This window comes from Microcaecilia unicolor, chromosome 3 (genome assembly GCF_901765095.1).
Source record: "Microcaecilia unicolor chromosome 3, aMicUni1.1, whole genome shotgun sequence".
Lineage (NCBI taxonomy): Eukaryota > Metazoa > Chordata > Amphibia > Gymnophiona > Siphonopidae > Microcaecilia > Microcaecilia unicolor.
The window spans coordinates 369,069,271-369,087,061 of record NC_044033.1 but is presented as its reverse complement, the minus strand read 5'-3'; the positions used below and the strand labels follow the sequence as shown (position 1 = coordinate 369,087,061).

General features: G+C 39.6%; 1 protein-coding gene across 1 annotated transcript in view; it reads left to right on the top strand.

Moving 5' to 3' along the window:
• Positions 1-17,791, top strand: part of LOC115464763 (triadin-like) — a 183,520-nt gene that overhangs the window by 81,091 nt on the left and 84,638 nt on the right. Inside the window, exons 3-4 of the mRNA XM_030195116.1 lie at positions 8,476-8,517; positions 16,285-16,338. Coding sequence (XP_030050976.1) covers positions 8,476-8,517; positions 16,285-16,338 — 96 coding nt within the window. The remainder of the gene's footprint in view (positions 1-8,475; positions 8,518-16,284; positions 16,339-17,791) is intronic.

The following is a 17,791-nucleotide window of genomic DNA, read 5'->3' as shown; positions in this document are numbered from 1 at the left end:
TAACTGGTGTATTCTGCTCAGTCCACTTTAATTCATACTGCTGCTGCTGGTTTCGGCCCATTCCCACCAAGATTATAGTTATTTGCACTCCATCTCCTTTATATATATATATATATATAGGATCAGTGTAAGCAATTTTAAACTGTCAGCACTGTAAATAGCTTCTGGTAGGTATTTGCAAACAAACTGTGTTCTGATTTGAATGCTGTTTTGGAATATATGCAATTGTGCCTTGGATTTTGTGTCTGTTTTCTTAACCTCACTAAATCTAGATAGAATTCAGATCTCTAAAGTAGCGTTGACTCCACTGACTTGCTTTGAATTAGTTCATCAGACGAGATGGGCCGAGGGAACATCAAGACCTTCTGGAATCCATACTGCAATTTCATGTGGTAATTTGGCGGAGGTTAAAGAATTTGGAGACTTTTACGGTATATTTTTTCAGAGGCTTGGGAGAGTTTGAAAAGGTACTGACATCTTTTGAAAGATGATTTGGAAGATGAACAAGATGGTAAGAGACCAGAGCAAGGGATCAGAAATAAGAAAAAGGAATTTAGGCGAGTGAGAGACCGAGAGGAAATGACAATGAAAAGATGACAGAAGAAAGAGAATAAGTAGAGAAGCAAAAGGAAAGTTGTACTGGTTGATATTCAAAATGATTGAACTGTCCAGAAATGGCTACTGACTCATTAAATTGTTTGTTCACAGCTATCCAGTCATTTTCAGTGACACTTAATCGGCAGTCTCCGCTAAAAATGACTGGTTATCTTCTAAGTGAAAACTGGCTATGTTGGGACATTCTGGTGTTGGAGTCTTCACTTGGCCACTTAAGTTCCGATATTTAGATCTTAATCAGCCAGGTGTAGTGCATAAATGTGACTGCGGAAATCATAGCCCTATCTTTATGCACTAAATTCTGAACAGTAACTTAACCACTTATGTGCTAACTGCCCCTCCCCCTAAATGGATATTCAATGCAGAAGCCTGGACAGGGCCCAGCATTGAATATCTGAAAATAATGCTGGCAGCAGTCAGCAAAATGCTCACTGCCATCAGCTGAATATTGACCCCTTAATTTCCAAAGATTTCTTTGAGTTATTTTTCTGTATTGATTTTTCTTTGTGCAACAAGTGCCAATGGCTGTCATTCTCCTGAGTTTTTTTTTTCTTTTTGCAGCTTTATTGCCTATATGTTCTTGTAAATGTGCATGAGTGTTTGCGTGTCTATAGCATGCAGAGTTGTGTGGAAGACCCTGCACTGCCTACCCTTTCAGGATTTGTCTTACATATGTCATCAGCAGCTATTTTTCAGTTTCCTCATCTGGCTGAACCTCCTCTGTATTGTCAGACTGTTAGTAGACTCTAAGGAATGTGTGGCTTTCTGTATTCTAAGCTTTATCACTGGAGTTATGCTACACCTTGATATACTCACTCATGGTTCAGCTTTGAGTCCAGGCACTAGTAGCACTGTTACAACAAAAGAAATCCAGTGTAACTGGTATAAACAGTACTTAGAGCAGCAGGATCACACAAAGGTTGGACATGGTAACAATGACTTATGTTAGAAAATAATCAGGAACTGCCAATGCGAGCATTCGATGTTTTCTCAAATATTTTCCAACTGTGCTTTCTCACGCTATTTAGTTGAGTCCATCCATTGTTCCTTGATGCTCATCAAGACCAAGAGACACTTGCACTTCCCATATTCAGCTTTGGTAGTGGCATTTTATGCCTTTTCCTTGACTCTACAGTAAATCATACTCACTTCAACTGGTTGATGTACACATGTTTGAGATATTTAGTAATAAATAAATCCAGTGCTGTAGCGAGGGCTAATGGCACCCGGGGCGGGTCGCCGCTGCGCATCCCCCCCGGGGTGCAGCACAGCGCGCCCCCCTCAAAGCGCAACCCCCCCCGGACCGCATTCTTACCTGCGGGAGGGCCAATCCGCCCCGAGTGCACGTCACTCGGAGCTGCGTCGGCTCCGCTGGTTCCCTGCTCTCTCTGCCCCGGAACAGGAAGTAACCTTTTCCGGGGCAGAGAGAGCAGGGAACCAGCGGGGTCGGCACCCCCCGAGCGCGTGCACCCGGGGCGGACCGCCCCTCCCGCCTCCCCCTTCCTACGCCACTGAATAAATCAGACAAATGAATGACACATTCTTATATTATATCATATGAAATCTGACTTTGGATGTTTTGCACTAAAAGTCCAAAATCCGAATAGAAAAGGTCATTTTCGAAAAAAAGATAATTGTCCATTTTTTTTCAAAAATACCATTTTGAACAAGGTTTTGTGCATTGTACATTTTTGTTTTCTGGACCATTTCTGAAACAAACACATCCAAATGAAAAGCAGGACCTGTTTATCCATGGGACAAGTAATCACCATTGCAGACCCATGGGACTGATTTGGTTTTGCTCTTCTTCTTCCTCATATTGATATAACCCAAGATTGCCAAAAGCAGCAACAAAGTGTCACTGAAGAGGTCCCAAAGGGATACTTCTCTTTGGTATTGTTACCTCCCCCCCGGTAAGGCAGGCGTGTGGTTTCCCAAGTACTTTTTCCCTGTAATGTCAAAGTCACTTAGCTGAAGTGGATTCTTTCTTCTTTTTGAAGTGCCGGCTTTCTTGCGTGGGGGCCCGTGTTGTTTTCCAGAACTCCGACAGTCCGATCCAGTATAAAGCTTCTTCCTAAACCTTTTGCTTAAATAACTAAAATGAAGGGAAAACCCTGCCTCTCCTGTACTTTGAATTTACAATTTTAAAACTAGTTGGAAGTATTACCAAAAAAACTGTGGCCAATTTAATCTAACAAAATAAAATTAACCAAAATTTCCTTTCTCTCCAGGCCTTTACTATTTTTTTTTTTATTTCCCTAAGCTGTGAAAGAGTGACTGACAGCCTTCAATCATGTGCACGACTCTCAACATTCCATCATCAGCTCCCTGTGTCAACATTCCATCACCTTTCTTCACATTACTCCCCATACATTTCCCTAGCTCATCAAAATTCTTTCACAGTTTCCTGCTATTTGATTTCTTTAAATATTCCCTTACCACTACCACCCTCTTCTCAACTGGCTTTCATTTAAGCCCTTCAACTTATTTTCCCCTGCAATTCATTCAACAGATATCCAAATTTCCCAGACTTAGAAGAAATTAATTTAGACCTCTTCCCAGTCACACCTTCACTCCCACTCTTACCTCAATACCCTTACTGACACCCAAACTCACTCCATGAAAACTTATTTTGACCTCAAATTCACTTCTGCCTCTCCCACTCAGTGCAGCACCTCCTCTCACTTCCACGGTTAGCCAGCACTCGCTTTCCCAAGCCACTCTAAATTTAAGCCCAGTTATTCCCTTTCACTCCAAACCCTTTCTAAAAGACTTTACTCCTATTTCCAATCTCTCATTCACAGAGCTCTCAGACACACAACCTCTCTCTTCCAGTGCTCCAGCTTCCTCTTCCAACTGCCAGCCAGAGAGCCTCTCTCTAACAGTCAGCAAAGCTGTTGCTAAGCCAACAGAAGCTCAGCTCTCAGCTAATTCTAAAGACCTGCACTGCTGGCCACAATGGAACTCTGGGACAACTTGGGTAATTTTATTTTATTAACCCATCGGGTTACAGTATGAGTCTACAGTTGTGCACCTGCAGCCACACACTGCAGAGACACTGAGATTTAAAGCCTTAATGCCAGTGCACATGATGATGTCACCTGGGAGTCAACCCATTCATTCTGGAAGATCCAGTCAACATTCTCCTTTTTCCTCCATAGGCCAACAGAAATGCCTGATTTGGCTCTCCATAGAGTATCAGCAAGCAGGTTCACCAGATAGCAGGTAAAGTTTCCTCTCCCTGATCTGAGTTTAATTCTGAGTTCATCTTCTGCATTATGATCTGGCCAGGGCCATGGCTGTTGCAAAGATAGTACTAACAGTCTCCATGGCAATTCTCAAACATCGTTCAGTGGTGACAAATGCTGGACAGCCTTATGGTACATGTCTACCAGCTTTTAGAGAGAGCTACATTATTGTAACAATGGTAAAAATGGGATAAAACTCTTGGATTATTGTGAATAAACATATACGGTGAAGTAGCTTCAGTAGACTCCAGTTCCCATTGCCTTGGAAGAATAATAGCAAACTGCCAGGACACTATAATTAGTAAAGAAACGAAAGCATTTTCACATTTATCCAAAGCAAATTGGCCATAAAAAAGTTATTTTGCTGAATTGAAAATCCTCATGATAGGGTTAGAGAAGTTTAGGTAGAAGGAAATGATTTGGCATTCTTTTTTGCATTTGATGGGTTGTAGCTGAATGAAATGCTTGCCTATAATTTTTTTTATATACAGAAACATAGAAATTGAAAATAGATAATGACCATATGGCTTATCCATACCAATTGCCCAACACCACAATCCTTTCCTCTCTATCAAACATCCTTATACTTGTTCCATGCTTTTGAGAATTCAGATACCATTGTTCTCTCCACTACCACCATTGTGAAGGCAGTTACATGCATGTATCACCCTTTTCTAAGATTACTCCTGCATCTACCCCTTGCACCTTTATCTTATGAGCCTTTGCTTCAGAGCCTCCTTTCCATTGAAAGAGGTCTGGTTTTTTGTGCATTAATTCCCTTAGAGGTATTTAAATGTCTCTACTATATCTTCTTTACCCTGCTTTACCTTCAGAGTATGCATATTTAGATCATTAAGGGGCCCTTTTACTAAAAATGCCTTACTGTGGGGCACGCTCAGGCATTCCCATGGTAGTTTTGGGATTGGAATGTGCTACCCATGTGCTAAAAATACATTTTTTTCCAGGGCTGGGGGCAGGTCTGGGAGTGGAGAGTGGGTGTGTTCTGCACTGATTGGTTAGCACAATTCCATTGTCATGTGCTAACCAATTACCATGTGGTTAGCGCGTGAGCCCTTAGTACCTATAAAATAGGTGGCAGTAGGGCTTCACTTGCTAATAGCCATGCACTAATGGGAAAATTAGCGCATTGCTATTACTGGAAATGGAAAAATTGGCCCTTTTATCCGTGTGGTAAAAATGGCCTTAACATGCAAAAATGAACCGCAAAGGATGTGCTAAGGCCACTTTTCACCACAGTTTGGTAAAAGGGCCACTAAATGGGGTAGTTTCAAATGATCACAAGATGGCAGGTAAAGCTTCCTGTCTCTGATCTGAGTTTAATTCTGAGTTCATATTCTGCTTTATCATCTGGCCAGGGTCATGACTGTTGCAAAGATAGTACTCACAGCTTCCATGGGAATTCCCAGAAATCACAGAGTGGTGTCAAATGCTGGTCAGACTTACAGTACATGTCTACCAGCTTTTAGATAGAACCAAATGAATACTCTTCTCTAGTCAGATGTCATTTTCTAAATAATTCTAGGTTGTTCAACTCAATGAAACTCACTGAGCTTCTACTGTGGAAAACCACACAGTTTCACAGCTGTGTTAATATATCACTGGTCCAGAGAAACACAAAAGCACAAAAATTTCTGTAGCCCTAATTAGCATTAACTCAATTAAAGAGCAGCAGTTCTTTTTAGTTCTGTGGCTCAACTTAATAAGCACATTTTACTCCTTTAACTGATCCTCTATGCTTCTTCCACTTAAAGCAAAAAAATAAATAATACACTTCGAATGGGAAGTCCTCTCCTGAATTTCCCCAGTTACTGTTCAATTATCACAGCTATTGAGTTTGTATATATTTCTATGCTAATATGCAGTGCTTTTGAAAGGAAGAGCAGGGTCGGAAACCAGCCTATATGCCTGTGTACCTTGTCAAAGAGTGAGCTGTCAGCATGCCCTACTGCTGCTCCTGTTGCTACTGATGCTCCACGCTCCAGCCTTGCGGGGAAATCCTTTCTAAAGATGTGCTTGTATACTGGTGTCCCTCCCTTAAAGTGTTTACAATTTACTATTATAACATATGAAATGAGAGTCATGCCATGTCATTGAAGGGGGATACTGGTTGACAAATAGTTTAATGCAAATACCTCATTGGAAGGCAACCTCCATCACAACCATGTGGAGTACCCACTATTCCAGTTAGCCCAACAATAATTCTCCATTACTTCCACATGCCATATGCACCAACAGTCACTCACATTAATGGTTCTAGCTTGTGCTGGCTGCTTTGCTTCATGCGTCTGTCTCAATTGGTAGCCACTAATCTGTCTAATGTGTGTATATCTGTGAGTTTTTCCCTCCCTCACCCACAACTCAGCTTCTAGTATCATAGCACGACCAGAGCACAGTCATCAGAATTACTGCCTAATTATTATTGTGTGTTTCCATTAAGATGTGTTATTTTACTGTTAATCCATTATTAGTAATTAGGTCTCATTGCATAAAACAGGACATCTGGTAAAATAGTATGTTGTTGGCAAAATAACACATCTTAACAGTAGCCCACATTTTTATTTTTTTTACAATGTTAACTTTGCTCTGGAAGTATAGATTCATGCTTGGTAATAGCTGTGTTATTTGTAATTCCAAGTAGCAAAAGGCAGAAACAGATAACTGATTTTCGGTGTTTATTCTGATAACTCCAGAATGACTGCTCACAAATGCAATTCCAAAACAGAAATACCATCCTACACGATCAACCCATGGTTTTTCTTCTCTTCTAGTGTTTGTCTTTATATAATTCCATTTGTTTGTCTTTTTCTAGTTGCAATTACTTAACAACTGTACTTTAATATGATGTTCATCCCATCTGTGACAGAAGGCTGTTTTCACATCCTTTTGAAGAGTTCATTATAGAATAACCCTGCTATTTCCATGGTAACGTTTTGATTGATTAGGTTGGTGATGGATCCCAGTGGAAACACAAAATAGTCAACAGTGAAGCGTGCAATTTAAACATTTTTTTCATTTTATGGATATCTATTATGTCTCAAAAAACATCTGTGTTCTGAAAAGCATATTATTGTGTCATCTTGTTAATGATATTAGGGCACTGGATTCCTATATAATTATGTGTTTTTGCTATTTCAAACATCACCATTGTTGTTTTCTAGCTATCCAGCATAAACTCTAGGGAAGGGGTCACTGTCCTCCATCTGTATCCTCACAGCCAGATAAAGCAAGTGCTGGATCTACTGGAAACACTTTTGTCTATTCATTTGTAGGTTATTTATAGGGATATATATATATATATATATATATATATATATATATATATATATATATATACAATGTATTTTATTTATTTTTATTACATTTGTACCCCGCGCTTTCCCACTCATGGCAGGCTCAATGCGGCTTATATGGGGCAATGGAGGGTTAAGTGACTTGCCCAGAGTCACAAGGAGCTGCCTGTGCTTGAAGTGGGAATTGAAGTCAGTTCCTCAAGACCAAAGTCCACCACCCTAACCGCTAGGCCACTCCTCCACTCCACTATAAACCTATAAGGGAAAGAAATATACCTAGTCCAAGATGGCATGTGATTGTGAACACATCACCTTAACCTACAGGTTAGCAGAAGCCTCTCAAAACATAACATAAGCCATTTATTTTCTGTTTCTGCCTTGTTATGCCTGTCGTCTGTGATAAAAACAATATGATGTGTTATGATCTCATTAGAGTAAATGATGTCCCTATACTGTTTCCAGCCTGTAAAGAACAGGAATCCTCAAAATGTCTAAATATGAGGTGTTAAATGAAATGACATTAAATCCAACATTGCATTTTGGTGTATTAGTGAATGCACATGCCAATATTTTGAGTCACTGATTCTAGGCAAAATATGGTGGTAGGCTGGGAAAGTTTAATTATGCATGGAGACTGAATAATTGAATCTTGATGCTACATTGCAGATGGAAAGGGTGTGGGTACTTTGCCCCATGATCCACATGCTGGTGAGAATTAATTTCCAAAAGAACGTTTTTGAGGACTGCAAGCTCATTTTCGAAGATAAATTCCTCATTGACTTTTCTTTTGAAAATGTTCACACCCTGTGGCACACCATTATAGCCATTCCCTCTGTAACTGCATTGAATCTTTATCCATTCTTCTCGATTGGTGAACGTACATGAACCAAGAATACTAGCATGCTTTTACCTAATAGGAGCTGGAGCAATAATCAAGCCACATCTATGGGGGTAAACAGTTCAACTGTTACCTTCATAAAGAACAAATAAAATCATGTATGAGATGTCACTTTTCAACTTCTCTGTAGAAAGTGTTTCAGAAAATTATTATAGCCTTATTATTGGTCTCCCAAAGTCTGAAGCCTGTTGGTTCTTTGCCTTTTCTAGAATTACATTTCCTGTTTCAGTTCTACATGGATTCATTTTGCCTTGGCTGTTCCATTCCATTAATGCATTTTTCTTAACAACAACGAAAAAAGTGGCAGCACTTGGATAAGTTAATTACATGTAAGAGTGCTAACAATATTGCTTTTTTTTTTTATCACCCCTTCCATGACACATCCTGTTGCCTTCCACAATAGCCACCTACTCACAACATTGCGACGATCCATGTTTGCCACCTGGTAAAGACATTATTCTGCCTGCAGTGTTCGAATTATATATTTGTGTTGTGTTACTAACCCAAGCACAGTTGTGATAGATGCTAGAAAATTGTGTGGGTATGCATTATGTGAAACTGCAAATGTGTTATAGACCTTATCTGTACATCACTGACACTTAATCTAAATACATAGATAAAAGGGGGACTTGATAGTGACATTCAAATACCTCCAAAAATATAAATGCACCAAACACGAGCCTTTTCCAGTGAACATTCTAGAAAGAAATGATGTAGTGATCAAAGACGGTAAACTCAGGATTAAAATTCAGAAATGTTTCTTCATGGAAACAACAGTTTATGCTTTAAGGGTCGGATTCTATATATGGTGCGGAGAGTAGCGTGAGTTAAATTGTGTAGTACGTGCCCAATTTACACATGCTACTCAATTAGTTAACAAGCCTATTAGTGTTGATAATTGGCCGATAACAACCAATTTGCAACACTAGTTGACAATAATCAGGATTTATGCATGCATCTTTCTAGGCATATTCTAAAAAGAGGCATGCATAAATTCTAACGTGTGTTGCCAAAAAGGGGGCATGTCTATGGGAAGAGTGTGGGCTTCATGGTGCCATCAATCAAATGTACACACATTATTGTAGATTTTGGTGCAACACACATATATTTAAGCAAGGGCATTTACACAAGGTTTTCATTGGGAAAAATGGCCGCATCTTAATATGTGTGTTCGCCCAGCCTATGCACTATTCTATATATCATGTTTTAATGTAGATGCAGCTTATAGAATAGTGCTACATGCGTTATTTGAATGTGTCTACATTTAATACATCATCTATAGAATTTGGCCCTAAATATCTAAACAGAGGATGTGAGTGAAGCAAGTATAGCAATAGAATTCAAGAAAAGTGAGTTAAAACAAGAAGAATCCTGAATTAGAAAAGTGTGACAAAAGACAGAGATCAATTGTAGAGTTGCAAAAGAAAGCAAATCAATTGATCTGGATGGGCTTAAGGGTTCTTTTCCCATTATCCTATTCTTTGCTTCTACAGAAATGTTTCATGAAAAGTCAGATAAGTCTGTTATGTAAGACTTGCATTATTTGTCATCAGAAGAAACAATCTAATATGTAGAACACGAAAAGAAAATCATGCAGCACAAAGTAAAAAAAAACAACTGCAATCCTTATGACAAAGATAGTAAAGGAGATGCTGCAGGGAGATATAAAGAGTGACCTGGAAGACATATTTAACAGTAACTTTCATCTGTTCCTGTCACACCATTATATTACTTTCTAAAATGAATATGGTTGTTAAAAAGCATTGTATGACAAAATAAGAAATGAACACGCAAACATTTATTTTTCAGCATCTGTAAAAGAAGTCTTTCAGGGGTTGTTATAGCACAGTGCCAGCTGCTAAGGAGCTGTGTATAGCCGTAAAAAATTGTGGATTTTTATGTGACCAGTTGGCAGAAAATTCAAAGGCTTCTGGTTCTGTATGAGAATATGAATTCACCAGGGGCTTCTTGTGATCAGCTGTGATGGGCACAAAGATTGCCCACAGGAGTTCACATCTGTCACACTATTTTATATTTGGAATCTTTGTAGGTTGTGATCCAAGTGCAGGACCAATAAAATCTGAAGAAGAGACTTACATGGTCTCAAACTCAAATGACCTGTCTTGGTTCTAGAAAACATTTGAAAGCATGGATATTTATATGGGTTTCTTGAGGAGTAAGGGATTGTTTGCTATGTGATTTTAGGGTGGGTGGTTATTTTTACACTTACTTTCATTTTATGGCACACTTTACATTTTTGTTTCATTTTGTAAAGCACTGAGGTAATGCATTTCATTAACGTTATTATATCAAACAATGAAATTAAAAATGGAATGAAGTATTTTTCTTGGTTCAATAAATGATATTCAGCCTATAAAGATTCCAGTTTCCCACAACTATAGAGTCTGCAGAATGTCACTATGGTGTAACCACAGACAATTAATACTAACTGTCTGAGGTAATACATTAATTTATTTTCTTAATTCTGGTTTAGCTGTGGTCTAACCACATCACTGATTTGGAGCTGAACAAACACTTCACATATCATAACACCTCTTTTACAAAGGTGTTTTTAGCTTGTGCTAAAAATGAATGTGTGCCAACCTTGTAGATACCCATAGGAATATTATAGGCATCTATATGGTTAGCATGCACTAATTTTTAGCACACACTAAAAACACTAGTGCTCCTTTTTTTTACAAGACCCTCATAGTGTCAAATGTCATAGTGTTTTTCAAAAGCTTGAAAGTGATAGTGAATGCAAAGAGCTAGTTGGCTAAATGTGACCTCTGGATATTTTTCAAACACCTGCTCTGGCCACATTTCTGTACCACATTTCTACCCATTTTCTCTCCAACCCAAAGCAAGGGGTAGGGGGTTTCTTGAAAATAATACCATAGCATACACAGGGATATAACTTAAACTCCCCCTTCCTGAAGAAACTGAGATCAACAACTAGCATGCACTGCCTTCTTTGAAATAAATTCCCAAAAGTATTTACAGGTTTTTTTTTCAAAATCACCTTACCCGTTCCCCTTCCTGCTATCTTGCTCTCACACTTAGTATGCCTCTCTTCTATGGCTACTTTTCTTCCATGTCTTCCCAGACTTCAGCAGTGTTTGACCTTTCAGCTCTGGGCTCTTCACTGGATAACAGAGAGCAAGAATAGTTCCTGACGGGATTTTCTAATCACTCCCTGGTGTGAATAATTTATCAACAATGTAGCACGGACTTTCCCATCCCATTCAATCTTCTTGAGTCTCTACAACTTTCCTCCAAGTTAAGGAATTTTAATTCTCTTTTCTTAAATTCTGAAATACTACTACTACTACCTATCATTTCTAAAGCACTACTAGATGTACGCAGCACTGTACACATGAACATGAAGAGACAGTCCCTGATTGACAGACCTTACAATCTAATTAGGACAGACATAGTAACATTGTAGATGATGGCAGAAAATGACCTGCACGGTCCATCCAGTCTGCCCAAGAAATGTGCCACTTTTTTTGTGTATACCTTATCTTGATTTGTACCTGTCTTTTTCAGGGCACAGACCGTACAAGTCTGCCCAGCACTATCCCTGCCTCCCACCATCAGCTCTGGCACAGACCGTATAAGTCTGCCCAGCACTATCCCCGCCTCCCAACCACCAGCCCCGCCTCCCACTACCGGCTCTGTTATCCAAACAGGACAAACAAGAGATAAGGGAATATTAAAGTGAGGATGATAAAATTTGGGTTCTGAACAAGTGAATAAGGCTTAGGAGTTAAAAGCAGCATCAAAAAGGTGGGCTTTTAGCTTAGATTTGAAGACGGCCAGAGATGGAGCTTGACGTACCGGCTCAGGAAGTCTATTCCAGGCATATGGTGCAGCAAGATAAAAGGAACGGAGTCTGGAGTTAGCAGTGGAGGAGAAGGGTGCAGATAAGAGAGATTTACCCAGTGAACGGAGGTCCCGGGGAGAAATGTAGTGAGAGATGAGAGTGGAGAGTTACTGAGGAGCTGCAGAGTGAATGCACTTATAGGTCAATAAGAGGAGTTTGAACTGTGTGTGGAAACGGAATACTATTACTTCTCTTTTATAATATAAAAGGGGAACCCAGAGTATGCCTGAAGATTGTATGGTGGGACTTCTCATATAAAGAATGTATTTGATTGGGACCAGGGCTGGGACCAACAAACACCAGGAGGCTGAATACAGTTAGGGATAAATTCTATAAGTTGTATCTAAAACTCATTGCTGAAAATGAAACACGCTTATCATGATTTTAGCATGCTTATGCCTCCTTTATAGAATTACGCTTAGCACTAAGCTGTGCCTAATTGTACGCGGCTGAAATTAGACCTCGCTAAAAGCAGGCTTAAATACTAATGCCTAAGTTAAGTGCACTTAGGCATGATTCTGTATCAACATGCATAAAATCTGGGAATGTCCCCAGGAACACCCCTAAACACGCCCATGATAGGATTTAGGTGCATTCCCTTATAGAATCGGATATGCACGCAAATCCTAATTATCGCCAATTAGTGCTGATAATTTGTTAATTGCCAATTATTGGCACTGATTGGCTTGTTGTTCAATTAAGTTGTGCACACAATTTGGCCATGTGGCCAAATTAGCGCCAGTTTAGGCACCATATATAGAATTTGTGGCTTAGTCTACACACACCACACTCTTTACTCAGTCAGTAAGTCAAGCCACTCCTGTATTGGTGTTCTGAACCAACAAATTTACTTTCAGTCTCATTTGTCAAACAAATGGGATGATATCAGTAGCAAAGGTAGTCACTTTGGCAGAGACAGAAAGCAGACAGTATTAACAAAGTCTTTGTATTTCCCTGGTAACCTTTCCTCCTTGTAAAGCTATGTAAATATCCTATCAATTCTCTCCATTACAGTGTATCTGACAGTATAAGTACATATCAAAGATGATAATCACATACAGTTTTTGTTGTTGGTAGTGTTGAGAGACTCAGGAAATTCTGAAGCTCCAAGGCAGTGCTTAGATGGCTTGGTTCTGGTCAGGTGGGTGATGATGTCCAGGAAACTTCTTGCTTTAAGCAGTTTCTAGTTTTTTCTTCAGCCACTGGAGATGTTCCAGAAACTGGTATGAATAATAGATGCTCCTGGTCACCCTGCTAGAAATACATAACCAAGCTAAGCTTCTCTTTTACTCCTTTCATACTTAAAGTGGTAAAGCAGGTTCCCTATTCCTACTGTCCCATAGCACAAAGCTTAACCGGCTGCTGTCACTGTAAATGTTCCTTGACTTTTCCTTATAGATTGTCCTGACTAGGGTGGCCAAGTAGCTCTATCACCTATACATAGGAGCCAACTTTTCAAAATGATTGTGGGTGCTAAACACAACACATATGAATGGTCACAGTAAAGGAGTTGCTCTGGTATTCAAACTCCCTCAGATCTTTCACCTATGCTCCTATAATTGTTTGGTCTTAGATAGTTCAGGCTTTTGGACTGGATGGTTATCTCCCCTCACATCATCCAGGCTCGTGGGGCTGGAAGCCAAAGACAAGAATTTAAATTTGGGGTTTTGTTTCCCAGGAATGTTCCCTCCAAAACCAATACCCTTCCCTCACCTTCTCTCTAGCTACCAGTGATGTCAAGATAAAGTTAGGGAAATATTGTTTTTTCCTTATAAGAACTAATATGCGTCTGTGTGGGTACCACATGGTCTCCACTCTGAAATACCTTTACTTCTCAGCTTATGAGGTTAGCAGCTATCCATCCAGCCAGCTTCCTCTCTATTGTTCCTCTCTCTGTCTCCTTAGAATACTGCTTCTTCTCTCTATGGTTTCTCTACCTGTCAGATTTCCTCCTACTGCTGTACCCACATATCCAATAGGCACAATAATTTAGGGAACATTGATCCTCTAGATTCATCATAGAAGGGGTTAATGCATTGACTTAGGTGGACTGTCCATTGCAGGCCAAGCCTGCTGTAAAACCACATAAAGAAATATTTTCTCTAAAGATAGAAAACAGTAATATTTGTTTTTCAAACAGAATGGCAGATTAACGGTAATCAAACTGATATGCTTCTTGCAGTAAAAAAAAAACTACTCAAACTGCAAGATGAATTTCTGATGTTTGTCAGATGAGGACAGATAGATTCATAACTGGTATTGATGCTGTTTTGATTGGATTAATTTTTAGGCCAAAATTTACTGTTGTATATAGAGAACTACATTTTTGCCTCAATAACTTGAGCTTTGCACATTTATCTGCAAACCTAACCAATACTGTCTTCCTTCTAAATAATTTGTGTGCAAAAAGGTCAGTATATGAAGGGCAATTCCATAGTTGGGGTGCCCACATTTACATTCCCCATTTACATGCATGCATAAATGTTTAGAATACTAACACTTACATGCATATTTCTACTGTCATTGTTACTCCCTATGTCCAGATTTGCTGTACACCACCTTAGATAAATTTCTTCATAATGGCAGTAAATAAATATAAATAGATAAATAAATATTTGTGTATGGGTGCATAAGTGCTACCAGGGAGTCTAAGTGATATTCTGCAAATACCCACTATCACAATAACCAAAGATTCCAGCAGTTAAATGAGCAAAATTATCATTTTATTATGCACAAACTAGACAGGTATAAGGATAACGTGAAACAGAATAACCATATAACAATTAGCTTAAATTATATTGTACCTCACAGATGAGCCACAGCACATTCCTCTAACTCCTGCCTGGTGGGGGAGGGAGAGGTGTTATTTGTTGGAAGAGTGAGGTCTATCTGGGTGATCCTGGCATCTACACAGTCTGAGGTGAATTCCCAAGAGCATGGGATTTCCTTTCTACTTCACATTGTAAATCAGTCTAATCATCTGCAACAATATGCCTCTAGACTAATTTACCCGTCAGCATTGATAAAGGGCATCCAAATATTTGTGCCTAAATTTGGATGTGAGCCAGAGAAGGTTGTGCAACCTAATTCATTAATGAGCTGATTAACAATAATTGGATGCTAGCAATCAATTATTGATATTAATTGGCACCGATTAGGGGTTGCACCCATCTGGATGCATGCTATTCTATAAGCCTGGGTGCTCAAATCCCATAGCACTACATAGGAGCCAACTTTTCAAAATTATTGGGAGTGCTAAACCCAATGAAAATAATCCCTCCCTGGACATATACAAGGAACTTTCTTAATATTGGGGGTGCTCAAGCACCCACAGAGTCGGCTCCAATGTGCACAACCCAAAATGGGGCATGACCACGGGAGAGGTATGGGCAGGTCAGAGCATTCTCAGTGTTCTAGAATTCCAGGATTCCACTTCCAACTTGCATTTCAGGATTTACACCAGATTTCAGCTGGCATAAGTCCTTGCACCCAAAGTTGGCATGGGAATCCCCACTAGTCTATAAAGGGTGCTAATCCCAGAGCAACCTTTATAGAACAGCACTGAGTGCTGATTTTTCCCAGTGCCTATTGTTCAGCACCATTTACTGACCCAGCCCCAAATGTTTAAGGCAGGGGAAGGGGAGAAGGAAGCAGGAAAGTAGTTGCATTTTATAAAATGCAGTGAAATTAGAAAGCAAATACCAATAAATCAGAGAATAAATACCACTATTTAAAATGAGAGAGAGAGAAATACTTCTGATATATATAAACTTCAACGTATAACTCCTAAACACCTAAACTGGCAGATATCTAAATATCTAAGTCTACAAACTATGGGTTTCTTTTACAAAGCTGCACTAGCGATTCCCACACAGCAAATGAGAGGCAGCCCATAGGAATTGAGTGGGTTTTCTCTCATTTGCCATAGAGGAATCACTAGCATGGGTTTGTAAAAGAAGCCCCAAGGCTTTGTTAGTTCTGAATCTGAATTCAGAAATTATTATTGTGCCACTTATGATCAGAAAAACAATTTTTCACCTTTCCTAGATGACTAAATTTACATAGAAAATATATTTCCCATCTTAGTTAGTAATCAAAGACCCCAGTCAAAGAAATAGCAATTAAGAGCTATAATATGAAACCTGAACCATGTTTTAATAAGGTGCATTGTGCTTATCATATTTGAGAGTGCATGAATCGCATTAATTCCTTATGAACAGTAATAATTTTTTGCATGCATGATACACTCAGCACGTAGCTATCTCACTTTCTTCTCTTATGAGTTAGTCTTCTTTCTCTTTCCTCATATACCTTTTGTTCTAATAGGAATACATCAATCTGCAGTTGGCATAGTTCCGAGGGAAGCTGAGAACTCCAGAGGCAAGGAATTGCTTAGTCATTTCTTCTCTCTAACAGGTTTTCTCATAGAAAATTAAAAAAGGATGCATGGTTGCTACTAATCCTGCACTCAGGTTGTAGAGATAAATTCATTTGTGTGCTTGTTTGAAATAGAATGCTCTACCAAGAACAAGAAAACTGTTTAACATTGCATAAATAATACAAATTCCTCCAAGTGAAGTCTTTCAAATACTTTAGTAATTATCCAAAAATTTAGTGTTTTTTAAATTTTACTTATCAAAGTATGGCAAGGGAAAGAGTGTGTGCTTCCAGGCACGTTCTTGGGGGAAAATACAAAATGAAGAATACAAGTATATAAGGTCAAATGAGTTGGCATTTCCAACTATATTATCAGTGGGTGGGGGCTACACATCACTAAAACTATTGGCAGTAGTTGGCTCCATTGTTGATAATTGGCTCTAGTTGTTGTTGGCTTTAGTTGGCTTCTTTGTCGATAATTGGTTCTTGTTGACTCCATTGTTGACAGTTGGTTCTAGTCTCCATTGTAGACAACTGGCTGTAGTTCATGCCATTATTGACTCCAGTTGACTCTTGGCTCTAGTTAATGCCATTGCTAACAGTGACTTGAAGCTTCACAGAACCTGAACTATCCTTCTTTCTCTATAGTAAGAGGTCCTTGGCTACACTAGCAGGTTGATGCGGGAGCATAGCCAGACCTGGCATTTCAGGTAGGGCCCGAGTTAACCTGGGTGGGCCCTTCCCACCACCACCCTCACCCCCATAAATACATACATACATACAGTTTTTTTTTAAACCTTTCCTTTCACCCCTGCTATTGTCATCTCTCCCCCTCCCCCCCCCCCGGCATCTGCCCATCTCTCTCTGAAACCCCTCTCTCCTCAGTCTACCTCCAAGCCGACACCAGGAACGATTCCTGTAAGCAACCTGCACTGGTTCTGCAGGCTTCCCTCTACTGCATCCCCAGCAGTGAAGAAACAGGAAGTGATATCATCGAGAGCAGGACACAGTAGAGGGAAGCCTACAGGGTTGGCACAGGTTGACTAAAGGAATTGCTGCAGATGATCACTCAAATGTAGATGGGACGGGGGAGTAGAGAGAGACAGGAAGCTGCCGTGAGAGATAGAGAGGAGTCAGGCACCGTCAATGAAGTGTTTTGGGTAGCACTAGACTGGAAGGACCTGAGGCAATAATGGTTGTGCCTGTGCCCATCTAGGCCTACCTGGGATGATAAGGGGAATCTTTCAGTGCCAGGTATATGCTAGAAATTTTCTGTAAAAGTATAGAGGAGTTCGACTCAGTGGTATACATAGAGAGAAGAAAACATTCATACAATTATGGAGATTTCAAACAAGGGAAACAAAAACCGGAGAGATTGCTCTGGTCATTTTTAGTACTTAATATATTACGATATGATAGAGTTTCAATATACCTGTAATGCTGCCATTATGCCATA